Below are 17,089 nucleotides of genomic sequence, written 5' to 3' on the forward strand. Positions count from 1 at the left end.
TCAGCCCTCACAACACGAGACACCCGGGACACTATAAACACCGTCTGACGACCCCATTCCAACCAGAACGAGCCCACCTTCCTTGAGAACGAACCGATGATACGCTTGGAAACGTTGGAATTCCGTTACGCCCTTAGAACAACGGCGGAGATTCTACACGAGAGTACGACAGATCCTGATTTCCAGAGACTCTACAGCGAACAAACGGCACTTTTAACTTCCATTTATTTTATGCAATAAAATTAGTACTTCATGAAACCAATTCCTTATCCAGACTATGAACATCGGCCAGTTATTAGCAAATATCAGCCCTGACGAGAAGAAAATAATAAGAAGAATTGAAGACCATATATAAAATCAAGTCCACTGATGCTGCCATTTCTTTAACAAAATAATAATAATAATAATAATAATAATAATAATAATAATAATAATAATAATAATAATAATAAACAATAATAATAATAATAATAATAATAATAATAATAATTATTATTATTATTATTATTATTATTATTATTATTCGTTTTAAAAGAGGCAGAATCAACACTAGAGAGGGCTAACAGTTATTTCTTGAAAATAACACGGCTGGAAAAACTAAAATGTTTTCACCTAACAGAATTTCTTTCCATTGTTGTCCAGTATTTGACGTTGTTGGGCGTACTTTGGCAGTCGCATTTAACATTTCATTGCTCTTGCTGTTCTAGGGACTGGATTATGTGGGCTATTCATTTTGAGCTCAGCTTTCTTGGAATGAGGAATACAGTTTTGTTGAACTGTTGTCAACTTCACAATTCCCCAAATGATGGGTTTTAAAGACAGTTATGAATCAAAGACAAAGACAGGTAAATCAGTCTGATATATTATTGCAGTGTTATGTTTATTAGCATCATTATTTCAGGAATGCATAAAGATATTAGGAACAGAGTGCATTCTAAGATACTTCAGTTCACAGAATAATACTGTTTCTATAGAGGCATGTTTTTACTAATCTTCACTGATGACCTTATTTCGCATTCTGCTGTATTCTCATTTTAGGTAAAGAGACCTGGTTTGCTTCATTTGATGACATTGCAAAAATAATCTTGTCATCCTCCTTTTGGGTTCCATATTTAATTATCAAACAAAGTCTTCGGAGAGAAAGTCAGTGCAAAAAGCAATTTTTACTTTATCAATGAAAAAATTTAGAAAAACAATAATCACATGAAAGGCAATAATAATGAATAATAAAAGAATGCCTAGTACATGATTTTTCTTGCTCTAAGTTACTCCGTAAAGACGTTTTCTTTACTTATTAATTACGATCATGTATCACATCTATCAACGCAGCAAGAATCTCATGTATATATTTGTATGTAGAATTTCCTGGCCTTTTGGCCAATATATATTTTATCACTGTATGTACATTATGTCTCTTATTATTGTTATTTGACTGACTGTTAACAAACACAAAATGCTCTCACTCAGTGTGCTGGTCATGGAGACCTGGGGTCGGGCACCACATTCCGTCCTCACGCTGCTATGTATACCTTATGCCCAGGTAATAAATCACTCGGTACCCAGTTCTGTCTCCTTTGACCTCACAACTGGTGACTCAAGGAGTGACGGTAAACACATCGGTTTTGGCTTTGTAAGAGCCCGACGGCGTATCTTCCAAACACGTGTGTGTTCGTGTGTTCGTCAATCGTCATCCATCGGAGTGGACGAGACAAAACAAGAGCATCTCGTTTTCTTTCTCTGACGGAACGTGACTTCAACCATACAATATTTCCATCTGTTTCTCCCTAACCATTGTTGTCTTGATGAAAGTACAATCACCACTACTTTCATTGCCATGCAAGCATTCTAATCATGTACTCATAATGTTCCAACGAATCTTCTGTATCAAACTGTGTGTATGTTTCTGTTTGTGAAGACGCCAAACGTCTCGCCATTTCACATATATTATGCTACTGCATTGTATTCATTAATCTGTCTCGATTCTCATGCAACTGGCCATATGTAGAATTTCCTGGCCTTTCCATTGATGTATGTTTTAACACTGTACGTTTATTATGTCTCTCACAATCGCCATCTGTTTGTTTGCCGACAAACACAGATGTCTGAATCTCTTACCTCTGTTTTCACCTGTCTGTGTGTAGATGCTACTTTACCGCTCGCACACGTCAATAACATCTTTGAATAGATTCTGTACATTCATCTCAGTAAGGAACCACCAATAAACCAGTCAACACCCAGCCAGTATGTCACTCATTCTCCCGTCCTTACAGCTTCGCCATTAACGGACTCACTACAGCCACTTTACCTTCAGAGAGCCTTGAACGGATCCATACGGCAACAAAGTCTAGACCTCTGAAAGCTCCTTCCTTGGAGAACACCTGCACCACTAATGGACTAATTATGGCGTACCTTCTTCAGGTAAGTTCTGGCATTCTCATACAGTTTGGCCCTGCCATTTACGATTCACGTTGACCGTATTCAGAAGTCATTAACGGAACCTCACGGCATGTAGTTTTGACTTCTGATGAGCCCCAAACACCATTAACGGACTAAATACGGCACTCATTTCGCGTTTTGGTGTGAGTCAAAATGTCAGACACTGAGCTAGAAAGTCGTTCCGAGGACACGCAGATCCTCTGCATCCCCCTCTCGCCTTCAAAGGCAGCAATAACCCGGGCGATGAACTGCCACCATTCTCGTGGCAAAATACTGCATCCTGGTTCCTGCAGGCAGACGTCCATTTCCGTGTAGCTAAAATCACGGACGAGGAAACCAAAGCAGATGTCTCCATGACAATGGTGCCAGAGAAGGTCTTCAACAGAATCACCCCATGGTTGGACTCGCAGCCTGGCAAAGTCAAGTACGAAGACCTACGAAAGAAACTCTTTGACACGTACTCCATGCCCATCCCAGAGAGAGCCCAATGCGCCCTTGACCTGATGAACTACCCCTGGGAGGGATGCATCACCCTGGGATGCCTGAGACAAACTACGATGTCTCCTGATGCTGCTGGGCTTCGACTCAGATGGATGGAGGAGGGAGATCAGCTTGTCATGGGAAATTTTCCTGCGGGGCCTTCCGCAGGAGGTGAGGGCACAAATCATGGAAGCAGATGTGCTCTCGATGGACGAATTGGTGAGTCTCGCATGCAAACTCCTGGTAGCCGAACAAGCTGAAGAGAAGGAGACCCATGCGTTATACAGGAAGAAGGCGCCGCTGCATCAGCAGAAGACGAGGACAAATCCAACTTGGTGTTACTTCCATTCGAGGTTCGGAAAGGACACCAAGAGTTGCAAAGCCCCCCCTGTTCTATCACAAAAAACTAGGAAGGCGGCCACCCATAACAGCAGTGGCTGCAAACCTTAGAGAATCCCAACCAGTAGGATTCTTCATCCTCAAAGCCATATCGGGATGATGGATGCTGATAGACACGGGGGCTATGCTGTCGGTATTTCCGCCGTCGGGGGAGGACCGCGACCGCACATCCAGCACCGCAGCTGCACTAGTGGCTGCAAATGGAAACCCCATCCGCTGCTACAGAACTCGGACCCACAGAATATCCATCCTGGGCCATAAATACTAATGGCCCTTCATTGTGGATGTCAAGTTTCCCTTACGAGGCGCTGATTTGCTCGCACAACATGGACTGCTGGTAGATGTCAGCTGAAAACGCCTGCGGGTTACCGGAACCTGCCACTCCTGTCTGCTCTTCGCCGGACCGGGAATGCCCGCCGTTTGCTCCATCTCACTGAACAAATACAGTGCCCTCCTGCACGAATTCCCAGATGTCCAGCCAGAACTGCATCATGTGCCAGGTACCCAGGCCAAGCACAGCATCCCTCATCACATCATCACCACAGGGCTGCTGACTCATGCCAAGTTCCACCACCTGCCGCCCAAGAAACTCCAGGATGCTAAACGAGCATACACCGAGATGGAAAGGATGAGTATCTGCAAAAGGCATCGAGTCCATGGGCATCCCCACTCCACATGGTGAATAAACCAGATGGTTCCTGGAGGCCTGTGGGGACTATTGTCGGCTGAAACTAGTGACAACACCGGACCACTATCCCCTGCCAAACATGCAGGACCTAACAGGAGCCCTTCATGGGGCCAGACGTTCACAAAAATGGATTTGCTCAAGTTCTATTTTCAGGCGCCAGTGCATCCCGATGACGTTCCGAAGGCAGCCATCATCACGCCGTTCGGGACACATACCTTCTCCCAATCACCTTCCGCCTCAGGAACGCCAGGGCCACATTCCAACGCCTGATGGACAGCATCTTGGGGGACCTACCTTTCTGCGTTTGCTACTTGGACAACATCCTGATCTTCTCCAGGTCCCCGGAGGAGCACCTGGGTCATGTCCGGGCTGTGCTGAAATGCCTTCAGGAGAACAGACTGGTCGTCAGATTCGGCAAATGTACCTTCGGAGTGGAGAAGGTAGACTTCCTGGGACATGAGGTCTCTCCGACAGGTGTCCATCCCATGGCCTCCAAGGTGGATGCAGTGAAGGATTTTCCAACACCAAAAATTATCAAGTCCCTGCAGGTCAACTACTACCGACAATTCGTGCCAGGCATCACCAGCATCATGGATCCCTTAATTGGAGTGCTGAAGGGGAAGCCAAAGGCACTGACTTGGGAAGTCCCACAACAAAAGGCAATTGGACAGACAAAGGCAGCCCTCACCAAAACCACCACCTTAACATATCAAGACCCCACCGCCCCACTGAGACTTACCACTGACGCCAGCAACGCCACTTGCGGAGCAGTGCTGGAGCAGATAGTAGATGGTTCCTCCACCTGCTTGCGTTCTTTAGCTGCAAGGTAAAGCTGCCAGAGACTCGCTACGGTGCATTTGACAGGGAACTGCTGGCAATCTACAAGGCCGTGCGGCACTTCAAGTACCACTTGGATGGCAGCCCATTCACCATCCTGACAGACAACAAGCCGTTGGTACGTGCGTTCACGAAGGCGGGAGACGCATGGTCGGCAAGACAGCAACGGCACCTGGCTGCTATCTCCAAATTTGGATGCACCATCAGTTACGTCCCCGGCAAGATGAACCTGGTAGCCAATGCCCTATCAAGGACTGAAATAAATTCAGTCCACCTGGGCATAGACTACGAAGACCTGGAGAAGGGACAGGCCGCAGACCCGGAAACGGCAGCTTACCGCACATCACTTACTGCACGGAAGTGGGAAGACGTGCCAATTGGTGAATCCGGATCGACACTTCTCTGTGACACCAGCACAGGCCGCCCATGCCCCCGATACCTAAGTCACGAAGAAAGCAGGCGTTCAACATCACCCACTGGCTGTTCCATCCATCAGGATGAACAACAACATGACTGATGACAGAAAAGTTCATGTGGCATGGGATCAGGAAGGATGTACAAGAATGGGTGAAGAACTGCATACCGTGCCAGACAAGTAAGATCACAAGGCACATGGAATCAGACATTGGAGACTCCCCTCAACCATGATGGCATTTCGGGCACATCCACGTAGATGTCGTTGGACCTCTGCCGCAATCAGGGGACGCCAGATACCTCCTGACAGCCATAGACCATTCCACAAGATGGCCAAAAGCAACCCCAATGATAGAAGCATCAACAAGTGCCTGCGCGGAAGCCCTACTATCAAGTTGGATAAGCCGTTACGGTGTGCCGGACGATATAACTACAGACGGGGCCTGGCATTCTTGTTGGAACTCTGGGTCTCCCTGGCACGCCTGATGGGGACAACACTCCACAGTACGAAGGCATACAACCCTGCAGCCAATGGTATGGTGGAAAGGACCCACCGTTCATTGAAAGCAGCTCTGATGGCATGTTGTACTAACAAGAATTGGAAGGCACAGCTACCCTGGGTCCTGCTGGGTTTCCACACCGCACCAAGGGCAAATGGCGAGGAATCTCCCGCAGAAAAAGTCTTAGGCAAAGCATTGGCTGTACCCGGAGAATTCTTCCCCACGTAGCTGGACGACCCAGATACACCCCTTCCATGACTAAGAGAAATTGCAAAGAAGTTCGCCCCCTGCCGGTAGACTTTCATGGACAGGACCCATAACTTCAGTCCAGAAGGCCTGAAAACCTATACACACTTCATGAGGAACGACGCCCACCACCCACCCTTGACCAGACCATACAGAGGACCATACCGAGTCATCAGTAGAACATCCAAGGCCTACCTCGTCAACATCCATGTGCGGGAAGACTGGATATTTATCGACAGGTTAAAGCCCGCCTTCCTAATGGACAGCGGAACGTGTGAGGAAACCGGCAGATGTCCCAGAATTCCTCCACAAAACAAGACCTCGGATGAAGAGGTCAGCATCCCGAAACGAGGCCGAGGACGTCCCAAGGGCCGCACTAAGGATGTCATCCACCGAGCAAAACCACCGGACGACTCAGCAGTCAAAACTGCCCCACAACCGCAGATATCAAGAACTCAGTGTCGGCTCCTGCTCCCAAGAAGATACTGTGATTAACATTCAACAGATCTTCCAATCACTATTTCATAATAATTGTCTTTGGGGAGGGGAGTACTTCCTTACCCATTAATTACGATCATGTATCGCATCTATCAACGCAGCAAGAATCTCATGTATATATTTGTATGTAGAATTTCCTGGCCTTTTCGCCAATATATATTTTATCACTGTATGTACATTATGTCTCTTATTATTGTTATTTGACTGATTCTTAACAAACACAAATTGCTCTCACTCAGCGTGCGGGTCACGGAGACCTGGGGTCGGGCACCACATTTCCGTCCCCATGCTGCTATGTATACCTTATGCCCAGGTAATAAATCAATCAGTACCCAGTTCTGTCTTCCTTGACCTCACAACTATTTCTAATTACTCTTCATCTTTAATCATATTTCTGTATTGGTACCTGCGATTCTTAATTACTTTTTTGTATATATGCATACATTTTCATGGGTTCTATAACAGTATATCTCTTCATATGCTTAAAAATACTGAATTCATTGAAAAGTGATCTATAGATTACTTCATACATTTAAATTTCTACTTATTTTCCTGTATCTACTGATTTTCCCTGCGTGCGGCAGGTCAGCGATGAGTCAGTATCAATACTCTTTCAAAATGTGAGGGACTCTTGTTAGTCATCACGTGTCGCAATAGGGTCTTTCAGCGTTATTCTTCTTATATTTGTTCTTTTTGTTATTTTTATTTCTGCAGTCGTCTTTCACAAGTTCTCAGCTTACAGAGTTATGTATCAGCTTTTTATTTTGCATGACCATACAGTTTTGGGTCAAGCACATAAAGAAACTTTGTGATTTACATCTCAGTACAAATTCGTTGCATTTTAGCTCTTCGTATGTATTTGAATTAGGTCCCATAACTAAAACCAAACATGAGTAGGTAATATCAGATTGGGTTCCCCTACACAAGACTACAACAATTCTGTAAATATCATAACCATATCCAATGCAGCTAAACCAAGATCACTTGTATCAGATGTACTGACACTCATCCGAATTCCGATTTAAGTGCGAAAATTACGGTTATTCATCGATAACAAATTTAAAGACGCTGATATTCTTATAACAACAGAGTGTTCTGAACAATATCAGTGAGAGACTTCAGAGTATCTAAAAGCAACATCTTTCACTAAAATTTCCTCCAGAACAAAAACAATAAAAAGTAACATAAGACTCACACTTCAAAACGAAAAATTTATTGCCCACATCACTAACAAAGGTAAATTGCTATGAGCAGCAAGACATGACATCAGACCAAACAAGAGAATAAGATGTTATATGACAGAGCAAAATAAAAAAAAAACTGTTAATAACCGATTAAAAATCTCTTCAACCAAAGACATTTCAATAACATCAGGATTATTAGTGTGACTTCATTTTATAATTTGAGTTACTGATTAAAGGTGCTTGTCCCTCGGCTTCATCGCAGGAACTTTCATTTGCTGAATCTTTCAACGAGTCTTCTTTCGGACCAGGCTCCCCATGTACTTCACAGCCAGCCAAGCATCTTTTACCTATTGGATTGAAGATTTTTTTTTATTTGCATAAGTTTAAAGTAAATAACATTTCAGAACTTCACTCTACTGCACACTTTCAATCGATAATGTTCATTATTCCATCAATTAAAATTTGCCAGGAGGTGCATATGGAATTTGAAAAAATATCCAAAAGTAACAAGTAGTTCTACGTACAAAATGACTCCCAAAGCCAGTCAGCAGGTGGTATGAAGAATCCCCAAGAAAATATAACTGAAGCAAGTTAAGTGAAGATGAGTACAAATGAAGTACACTTAGTTAATATGAGTATAAATGAAGACCAGGAAGAATTCATGGAAAATAACTGAGAAACGACACAAATGCAGGTTTAGACTAGACAGCAATTTCCCACAGACAGCGCACAGGGCACACAACAGCGAGAAGCAGTTTTTAAGATCTGAGGACGGATATTAAAAGTGTGGACAGAAAAAAGTGCGGCGGACAGACAAAGCGGGCACAAAAGTTTTCGTTTACAAAAACTAAAAGCAAAAGTCTTGGACTTTTTGTGTCCTTATGCCAGAGGAAAAACAGTGACTCACAGTAGGCAAGATCTCAGGTGCAGGGAGTATGAAGCCTCCCTCTCCTGTGTCTCTCAGCTCAATGGTGTATACATAAGGGACACTCAGAGTGTAAGACGCCCAATCATCAGATGCTCCAGCTGCAGGGTCTGTTCAATGGACGACACAAAAATGCGCTCATTTCTCCCGCATTTGAAGAGGTACTTTTAGCACCCGTATTATAACAGCTTTATCGAAAGCATGCAAACGAAAGAGCAGATTTAAGAGATCCGTAGGTAAAATGACTTTCTTCCCACTTGTCACCCAACATACGAATTAAAGTACTGAATTGTCAGAATAAATGTAATGGAAATATCATTATCAAAGAATTTTGAATTGTTTTACATGGGTGTTCCAGTTCAGTAATTAGTGCCCTTATTTGACTTATTTTATAGCTTTTAATTGCGCTTTATAAAATCTAAAAGCTAGTTATTAATCCCCCTGTTATTTGTTGTACTGGAGGCATCTTGAAATATGCACACACGACAGCTCCCCTCTTTGTTTCAATATAAGTAGGAATATTATAGCAATGGCCTTCATAATACCCTGTTGCCAAGGGTTTCTGCTAATGCATTCCCCTTTGTCGTGACAGGTGTAATGGCTCTCTCGGCTGCATGGGTGGTGGCTGTTCACCTTATATATCCCTTTCCCTCACTGGTGCCTGGTGCTGCTTGGTGACTTACTCTTCTTTCTCTCAACCTTTCCTCTGTGTTTGGCATCGGCTGATCTTCCGTGTTCCTTCTCGTGTAGTTTGTGGCTACTCTGGTAATTAGGGTCTGTTCAAGTGGTGGTATGGTTGAACCAATATCTACACTTGGCTTTTTTACTGATATATGCTAAACTTCAAGGCATTACAGGTTTTGAGAGTCCAGATTTTCACGGCCTTAATCAATTCTCCTCAATTCCGGTCTTCCTTGGTGTTCATAACTGTAGCGACCGAGTATGGCACTCTTCTGCAAGCGACATGAGAGGCGCTTTGAGAGTTGAGTAGTCGTCATCCTAATGCATGAGTTGTGGCTTCCATCCACTGGGAACAAATTCATAAGTGACTTTCTCCCGAAAAGTCTCCAAGGGGGCTGAATTATGATTTATGATGGTTCCAAATGTTTCGGTGCATGTGGTGCTGGAAGAAGTTTAAATGATTCCTTTTTGGTGCTTTTGTTAGTATAGGTTTTATTAGCATTTACTGTAATTCTGCTTTACTCTTCAGCCATTTTGTTCAAGAATCCTTTATCGATGAGTATCAGTGCCAAGACCTAGATTTACTTAGTAGTGCTTGTCCAAATTGAACACTGCATAAGGTCATGCTCAAAGAAAGTATTTTTTGTACCTGTCATAGCATTTGCTTAATTCTTTGAGGCAGAGGCACAGATTTGGTTTTCTTTAAATTGCAGTGTTGTAACCATCAAAGTCTGTTGTACGCACATATCCAGGAAAGGGAGGACACCATTGGTGCTTCACCCAAACATAAAGTCGAGAACAGAGCTTTCTTCAAAAGTGTTCTGTAAGGTTTCTTTGTCTTAATGTCATCAAGTAGCAGTCTTATTTAGGGAAGCAGAAGTAAGGTTAAAGACCCTCTCCTCATCAATAACCATATAGAAGTTGGCAATTAACCCACCTAATGGGGAACTCATCACCACTACTGACATGTGATTGAAATTTGAAACTCAAACAGTAAAATGATTTAAAATGACTACTTAGAGCAGTATCTCCGTCTAAGTTTTAATGATTTTCCTGTTATGTGAACACTTTATGGAAAAGTGTATTAAAAATACCATAATAATGATGTTGGAATAGGAGACCCTCTGTTAGACATGATTCGTTGGAGATAATGAAGGTTTCAGTGAATTTGCAGCATAATTTTTCAGTTTTTTAATTTTCTTTTCCTCAGGGGCTCAGTGTTTGTTTATCCAACTGCTAAGTCAATATTTCTTTTCTTTCATTCTTTAGAAAATCATGATATCTTTTAAAATAAAGATAATGAATCTTTACTAAAAATTTTTCTTTGTGGATAAATGTATTGCATAAAGGGACAGGAACTGGCTGAATTTGGCATCCTAATATCTGGTACAATTTAGAAACTGATATTCATGCAGCTAAAACTCCATAGGACAGGAATCATTTGTGAGTTTTTTAATGGGTTATACACAATCTGGAGGTTTGCTCAAATACTATACACAGTAAAAAGATCTTTAGTAATATACCGCTAATATTTCATCCTACCACAGCAGAACAAAGTCGCTACTGAATAAGATGAAAGGTGGGAATGAATTAAAATGAGGTTGTGGTTCACGTCCATGTATCAATGGTGGACCATGAGGTGACGCCACTGTTTGATCACTTGCTTATTATTGGTTATTCGATGGCTTGCCTCCATGAAACGTTTGGGTGACAATGAATAAATGATATTATATCTATAAATATATATATATATATTGTATTCAAAGAACTATGAATTGCATACCTTACTGCAAAAAGTCATAGCAATTCAGAGTGCTGCAATGAATATAAGGGCACCAGATAATTGAAACAGCTATTAAGAATGGTGTTACTGTCAAAATTATTTCATGATAAACAAGTGTAGTAGGGGTTGAACAAGCATCTGTTGTAAGGTGGCACCTACAAGCCAGGTGCCTATGTTTCCTGAACCATTTGTGCACGAGACGGGAAGGCTTGTACCTCATAAGAAGGACTGAAGCCTTTATGAACTTGTAATAAAAAGCTTAATGGCTTGGTCAGAGGTGAAAGGTGTAGGAGTCTCACTTTATACTGCAATGGGGGTCCTTAGCTCAACATTAGAGCATGATCCGGGCTCTTCATCTTGGTTGTTGGGGGTGATGGAGTGAACCAGCCATCAATGCTTTTTTCACTTCATCTATCATCTTTTTGGAGTGCCCACTAATATAATGAGAAGCAGCATATTAAGAGGAACAGTGAGTGACAAGTTTCTGGATAAAAGCACTGACGACACTGTATTTATAACGTTCAGGTCATTTACTATGCATGCCCAATCAAAGACCTAGATTGGAATACATAGTACATACAATTGGTGCCTGAAGTACTTAATAAATAACTATTGCATTATCCTCCAATAATGTTACTTCCCTCCTCAGTGAGCCAGTGATGTTAAATTAACACCAGTCTGTTAACAGAAGTGCATATCAGGGATTCCAATCTAAGACTTGCTGCAACAGATGTGGAATGGGCCCCAAATGTTATAAGAACATCGTTATACTTGCTTATGTCTGAAGAACTATCACCAACTGTTCATCTTAGCACACCTCCCATAAGGAACTTGAACATGCAGTCAAGGTTACTCCAATAATAGGATAAATGAAAGAATTAATAAAGTCCTTGATAGTCAGAGCACTCCTTCATCAACAACACCCGAAAGACAAAAATTCTCATCATGCTCTACTATATAACTTACACATCAGAGTTTGAGTATGGCCTGTGTGACATTTTAAATGGGAATTCCACACTTAACGCTGACTAAGTCATTGAAACTGATAAGTATAACAAGTCCATGAAGATATCAAGCATTTTAACAGGGAAAACTTGCCCCTCACAGACACAAATATAGACGTAGTCTACTAGTTTCAGCATCCTATCAGTGGATGAATCACTTTTCATCTAATGGAGCATGAATGGTAACCCACAAACCCCAATTTCGCCCATTTCATTTCCACCTTTCATTGTATTTAGTGGTTGCCAAGTCCTGCTGTGATAGTAGGAAACATTAACTGCCTGTAGATTACTACATCTATTATAAATAAGAAATCTTCCAGTTTTTGTCTAATCATTGTTAATACAACTTACAAATGAATACTGGACAACTCACAGTTAACCCTGGCCCAAATGACAAGGAAATCATTAATATAATAATAAGCATTCAATGCTAGGTCAGTGCCAATTAAAAAATTACGTATGCTCAAACAATAATATTAAGATTACAGATTAATCAAAATATATATAGTCACTAAATAAAATAAAAATAAAATCATTTAACAAAATTATCATTATTTTAAATCTAATAAAAGAAGTGATACGTCACCAGTGATTTCTTTAAAAACTGCAATTTGCCATTGCAACATAGCTCAAGAACACGCCAGTATTACTTACAAAATGCTTCAGCAGAGTTGCCAACATTATATGTAGCTTGAGTTTTCCTCTGAATTCGTTTGGCCATTACTCTGCCAGCTTTATTCTGAAGGATGAAGGTGTTTTCAGTAATAACTACACTAAAGAAGAATCTAAATACCTAGAAGTGACTGCCTAAGAACTTCTTGAATAAAGTAAATGCATTATTGCTGGTATATGCTTGAATTTTATGAAAAGAAATGCTATGATAAATTAATAGAAATAAAAGATAATACAGTAATTACAACAAAAAATCCTCAGATTTACACTGCAGTACTTTTGACTTAAACTAATGAATGTATATCCATTTGACCCACAGTGATAATCGGCTCACAGCTCATTTTCACCTTATAATGGGCATGACTTTTTAGACTTGTATCATCAATGATGAAGTTATGACTCTTCATACTATCTTATCTTACAGAATAAAAAGCCAGGCACATGCCAGTACAAGGGTGTTGCTTACAGTTGGTCTTGCATAGAGCAATGTAAACAGTATTATTGGTTCTTTGCAACTTCCTTTCAGCTCCCTGCTGAATTACCCTTTTCCCCTGTTTACCATCAGTTCCTCACAATCTCTTTCTCCTTTCATGTCCAACTTGCTTATCTTTACCTTACCACAAGTTCAGGTTTTCAGTAATAACAATGAGCTTCATGTACTAATCATAAACGCCAGGATGCATGATAGCTGCTAATGGCATTAAGTCCTAAAATCTGTAGGAGCAAATGACAGAATGATATTTGTGAAAAAATGTAGAGATGTGGCCTTGGAACAGAAGCAGTGAGTGCCAAACTAGAATAACCACAGTCGTTACTTTAATGTATAATGAAAAGAAGAGATCCTTATATACTGAAACTGAATATAGATGTCACACACACACACACACACACACACACACACACACACACTACTCGATACCAGATTTCTACAAAGTTGTAAGTTCAGTATTCAGTGAATTTCACGAGGACTAAATGAATATCATTGTTGAAAGCCTCAAGGAGAGCAAACCAAGATCCTATTAAGTATGACACCAGAATAAGTAGATGAAGCAGATAATACTTTTCAACTCATCAAGTTTCACAAAACACTGCATTCATACTTCTCCCATTGGCAGTGAGGGCAATATAAAAAAATTTGTCCAGAAATAGCTCACTGGTCTTTCATTGCATGCTTATCCACACGGGTTATAGTGCAAAATTACCTGCCTTTTATATGCAAAGAGTTAATAAAGGCCTGTTCTTTAATTTTCATCTTTAGAGGTAAAATTAAAAAGGACTAAATTGCTACACCATTACATTTCCCTCTTTATGGACAATCAAGTTTAGCGCAGTTGCTAGGACCTGGCAATATTGTAATTAGCAATCCTAAACTGTTTTTCATTTGAATGTAGTGCAATCATCATACTCGCACATAAAATGCACTTAGATAAACAAGTTACTTTAGATGACCAACATATAAGAAAATAAATAGGAGAAAGAGACTTAAACATTAATGTACTATAAAAAAAGAAAAAATCCTACCATGCTTGCAGTCAGTGGGTGTGTGACGTCAGTCGAATAACCCCATGGATAGAGTATGTATTGACCATATGAATGGAAAGTTATATATGCCTGAAAATCAAAACTCAATATAAATGCATGAAAAAATGACCTAAATTAGTTTCTTGCATCTTTTGAGTAATGTCTATTTTATCTTGATATATAAATTAATCTTTTGTATAGGAGTATCCTTGATAACAGGGTGGTTAACTGGTGGTTATAGGGTGGGGAATACCCCTCACTGACCTGCCATCACTAATCACTTTTGACCTCAGGGACAAAGGGGGTGGTTGAAGTGGAAACAGTAATAAAATGCTTAAGTTTGTGTACCTAAGAAAAAGGGAAATTAATTTAAAATTTCATATTTTCTCTTAAGAAATATATATGAAATACAACTTTTCCTTCTGAATGAGGTGGCATCAGAAAGTGGAGCTTCAAATCCTCACATAGTCTTCAGGGATGAGGTTACTACGACCATGCAACTTTTTGCTTTATAACTGTTCAGCCACACTTATCTGTGCTGTGTGTATGTCAGCTGTGCCCATGTTCTGAGGAAGCTTGTTCTCGAATACAAGGCCATGTTTGGTGTTTATTATGAATGCACGTACCTTTTTTTAATAAGAAATGATATCAAAATTATGAATTTCAAAAATTAGCAAAACTAGAAATATGATTAATGGTAAACAAAAAGTTTAAGTCGTACTGTTCTCTCCGGAATATTCAAACTTGGAAAGTTTGAATGTTTCAGAATATGGGCAGAAAAACAGTTTCCAAGCAAGGGAAAGGTTTCCAGTCACAGATATGAGTCACACAACAGATTCTCAAAAGAAGTGCACAGCACATCTAGTTAGTTCAATAACATTGCAGTACTTTAACCTTTTTGAGGCAACTGACCAATATTACTGATTTACTGATTTTCACGCGCTGCAACCCTGTGCAAACAAAAATGAACTCGGCACTACATGATCATTAAAAATCCTTAACAAACCCTATTCTAAGAAAAGTTCAAGGTTCATAAAGTTCTTGAATATATCAAAATAATTACTGGCTAAGTATCAGCAACATGTGCGACTTTACTGAAATTGACAAGTAAAAGTTGAAGGATATTACTGATAAAGATGAAACTTTAAAATTTAAAAAAATGTAAAAAACAGAATAATGTTACCTTAACTCTACCATCCAGAGGCAACATAGCATCTCTGAGAGCCCTGCTTTCTGGTTCGCTGAATGCTGACGGTCCTCTGTATAAGTCACTGCAGGGGTAACTACTTGTCCCAAGGCCTTGAAAGACGGGAAAAATGAGTCATTTAAAGTGTACTACTTTATAACCAGTACATCTTTAAGTTGAAGAGATTTGCATTGAACGCCGCAGGTGGTGTCACAGGAGATGTTCTTCTTTGCAGAATACAAATTGAGTGAGGGATTACAGAGACCCAACATGCACAAAGCATACAAGCTAATGGGGAAGAGGGAAAGGTGATAACAGGAAGCTGTATTGTGGTGGAAGAGCGGATTGTCGAGGCAGAATATTTCAGTGGTCTTCGGAACATGCTGGACAGTGAAGCACTATGTCGCAGATTAGCAATAACATGAATTCAGTGGAAAGACGTAGCTAGACCTTGGATAATAAGAGCTATCCTAATAGTAACATCATCATCATCATCATCGTCGCCTCTAACGCCATGTGACACAAGGACCTCAGTTTTTCTCTACTGTCTTTCCTGTGCCTCCACTTCCACATATTTCCACTCATCTCAGACCTCACACCTTACAGCTTCCAATTATCTTCATTTTGCAACAAACTGGAAGTCTCTAGCACAATATTTCGATTTCTGGTGAATTTTTGAAAAAAACTCCAAGCGGTCCAACTCTTCTGGTGTCGAGGAAGCTCAGCTGAGACTAGCAAATAAAAATTTTCCCATTCCATTAGTATTCTAAACAAAATTAGTCTTGTATGCCTGTATATGGCCTGTACTAGTCTAACCTGCAGAGAAATGTCATTCACAGACGAAATGGAAACTTTCAAGAGGTGTGAACAAAAATACTCAAGATTCATGGATAAAGTCTGGGAGATTATTATAAAAAAGTTTCACCAGACCACTGAGGTGACTATCAGCTCTCATAGGGCTGGCCCGAAGGATTAGGATGAAATGACAAGTCTAGGCTAGAAGCCTAGCACTGGGACCAAATAGGTCACTCGTTAGTGATGAATGAACGAAAATGAAAATAAAATTGAAAGCTGTAATAAGGCATAGCTTTCATACTGGAACACACTCACTCAATAAATACCTTTATACTCATGTTTCCATATATACTCACTAAAAAGTTATATTAAAATTCAAAATAAATTAAGAACAATCATAAACTTTACTTGTTTTAAAATTCATGATAATGATTGGTTGATTTTTTTTATATTTTATCAATTAACTCACAGCTTCTCATGAACATTAAAATAGGTATTACTGAAAATGTTGAAGGCTCAGACAAAATTTCTATTATTGGTCTATTTCCAAAATTTGATAATCGCTGCAGGTTATATTTTGATCATTCATGTAGTACATGCTTAACTGTTATCAACACATTGCAATCTGGGCATTTGGGAGGAGGGCCACATGGACTGTTCATTAAGTGTCCATGTGTCAAATGAGTATGGGCTGTTCGAAGACACGTCGGAATTACTTGTGTGTGTCTCTCTCTCTCTGATATGATAAACTCCATTTCCTAACACTGGGTTTTATCTATTTTAATTGATTATTTTAAGGTTCTTCATTCAATATATTTTGCCATTTACTTGCAATGATTG

General features: G+C 40.4%; 2 protein-coding genes across 3 annotated transcripts in view; one reads left to right on the plus strand and one right to left on the minus strand.

Moving 5' to 3' along the window:
- Positions 1 to 17,089, plus strand: part of LOC136834158 (uncharacterized) — a 224,857-nt gene that overhangs the window by 39,479 nt on the left and 168,289 nt on the right. The window lies entirely within an intron of this gene.
- Positions 7,696 to 17,089, minus strand: part of LOC136834466 (carboxypeptidase B-like) — a 126,081-nt gene continuing 116,687 nt past the window's right edge. Inside the window, exons 9-13 of one of the 2 annotated variants that reach the window (XM_067097070.1) lie at positions 15,452 to 15,567; positions 14,269 to 14,358; positions 12,730 to 12,814; positions 8,590 to 8,717; positions 7,696 to 8,029 (exon numbers count right to left, since the gene is read on the minus strand). In XM_067097070.1, the coding sequence (XP_066953171.1) occupies positions 7,967 to 8,029; positions 8,590 to 8,717; positions 12,730 to 12,814; positions 14,269 to 14,358; positions 15,452 to 15,567 (482 nt within the window). In that variant the 3' untranslated portion in view covers positions 7,696 to 7,966. The remainder of the gene's footprint in view (positions 8,030 to 8,589; positions 8,718 to 12,729; positions 12,815 to 14,268; positions 14,359 to 15,451; positions 15,568 to 17,089) is intronic. The other variant, XM_067097071.1, reaches the window with a different exon arrangement.

Source organism: Macrobrachium rosenbergii, chromosome 53 (assembly GCF_040412425.1).
Source record: "Macrobrachium rosenbergii isolate ZJJX-2024 chromosome 53, ASM4041242v1, whole genome shotgun sequence".
Lineage (NCBI taxonomy): Eukaryota > Metazoa > Arthropoda > Malacostraca > Decapoda > Palaemonidae > Macrobrachium > Macrobrachium rosenbergii.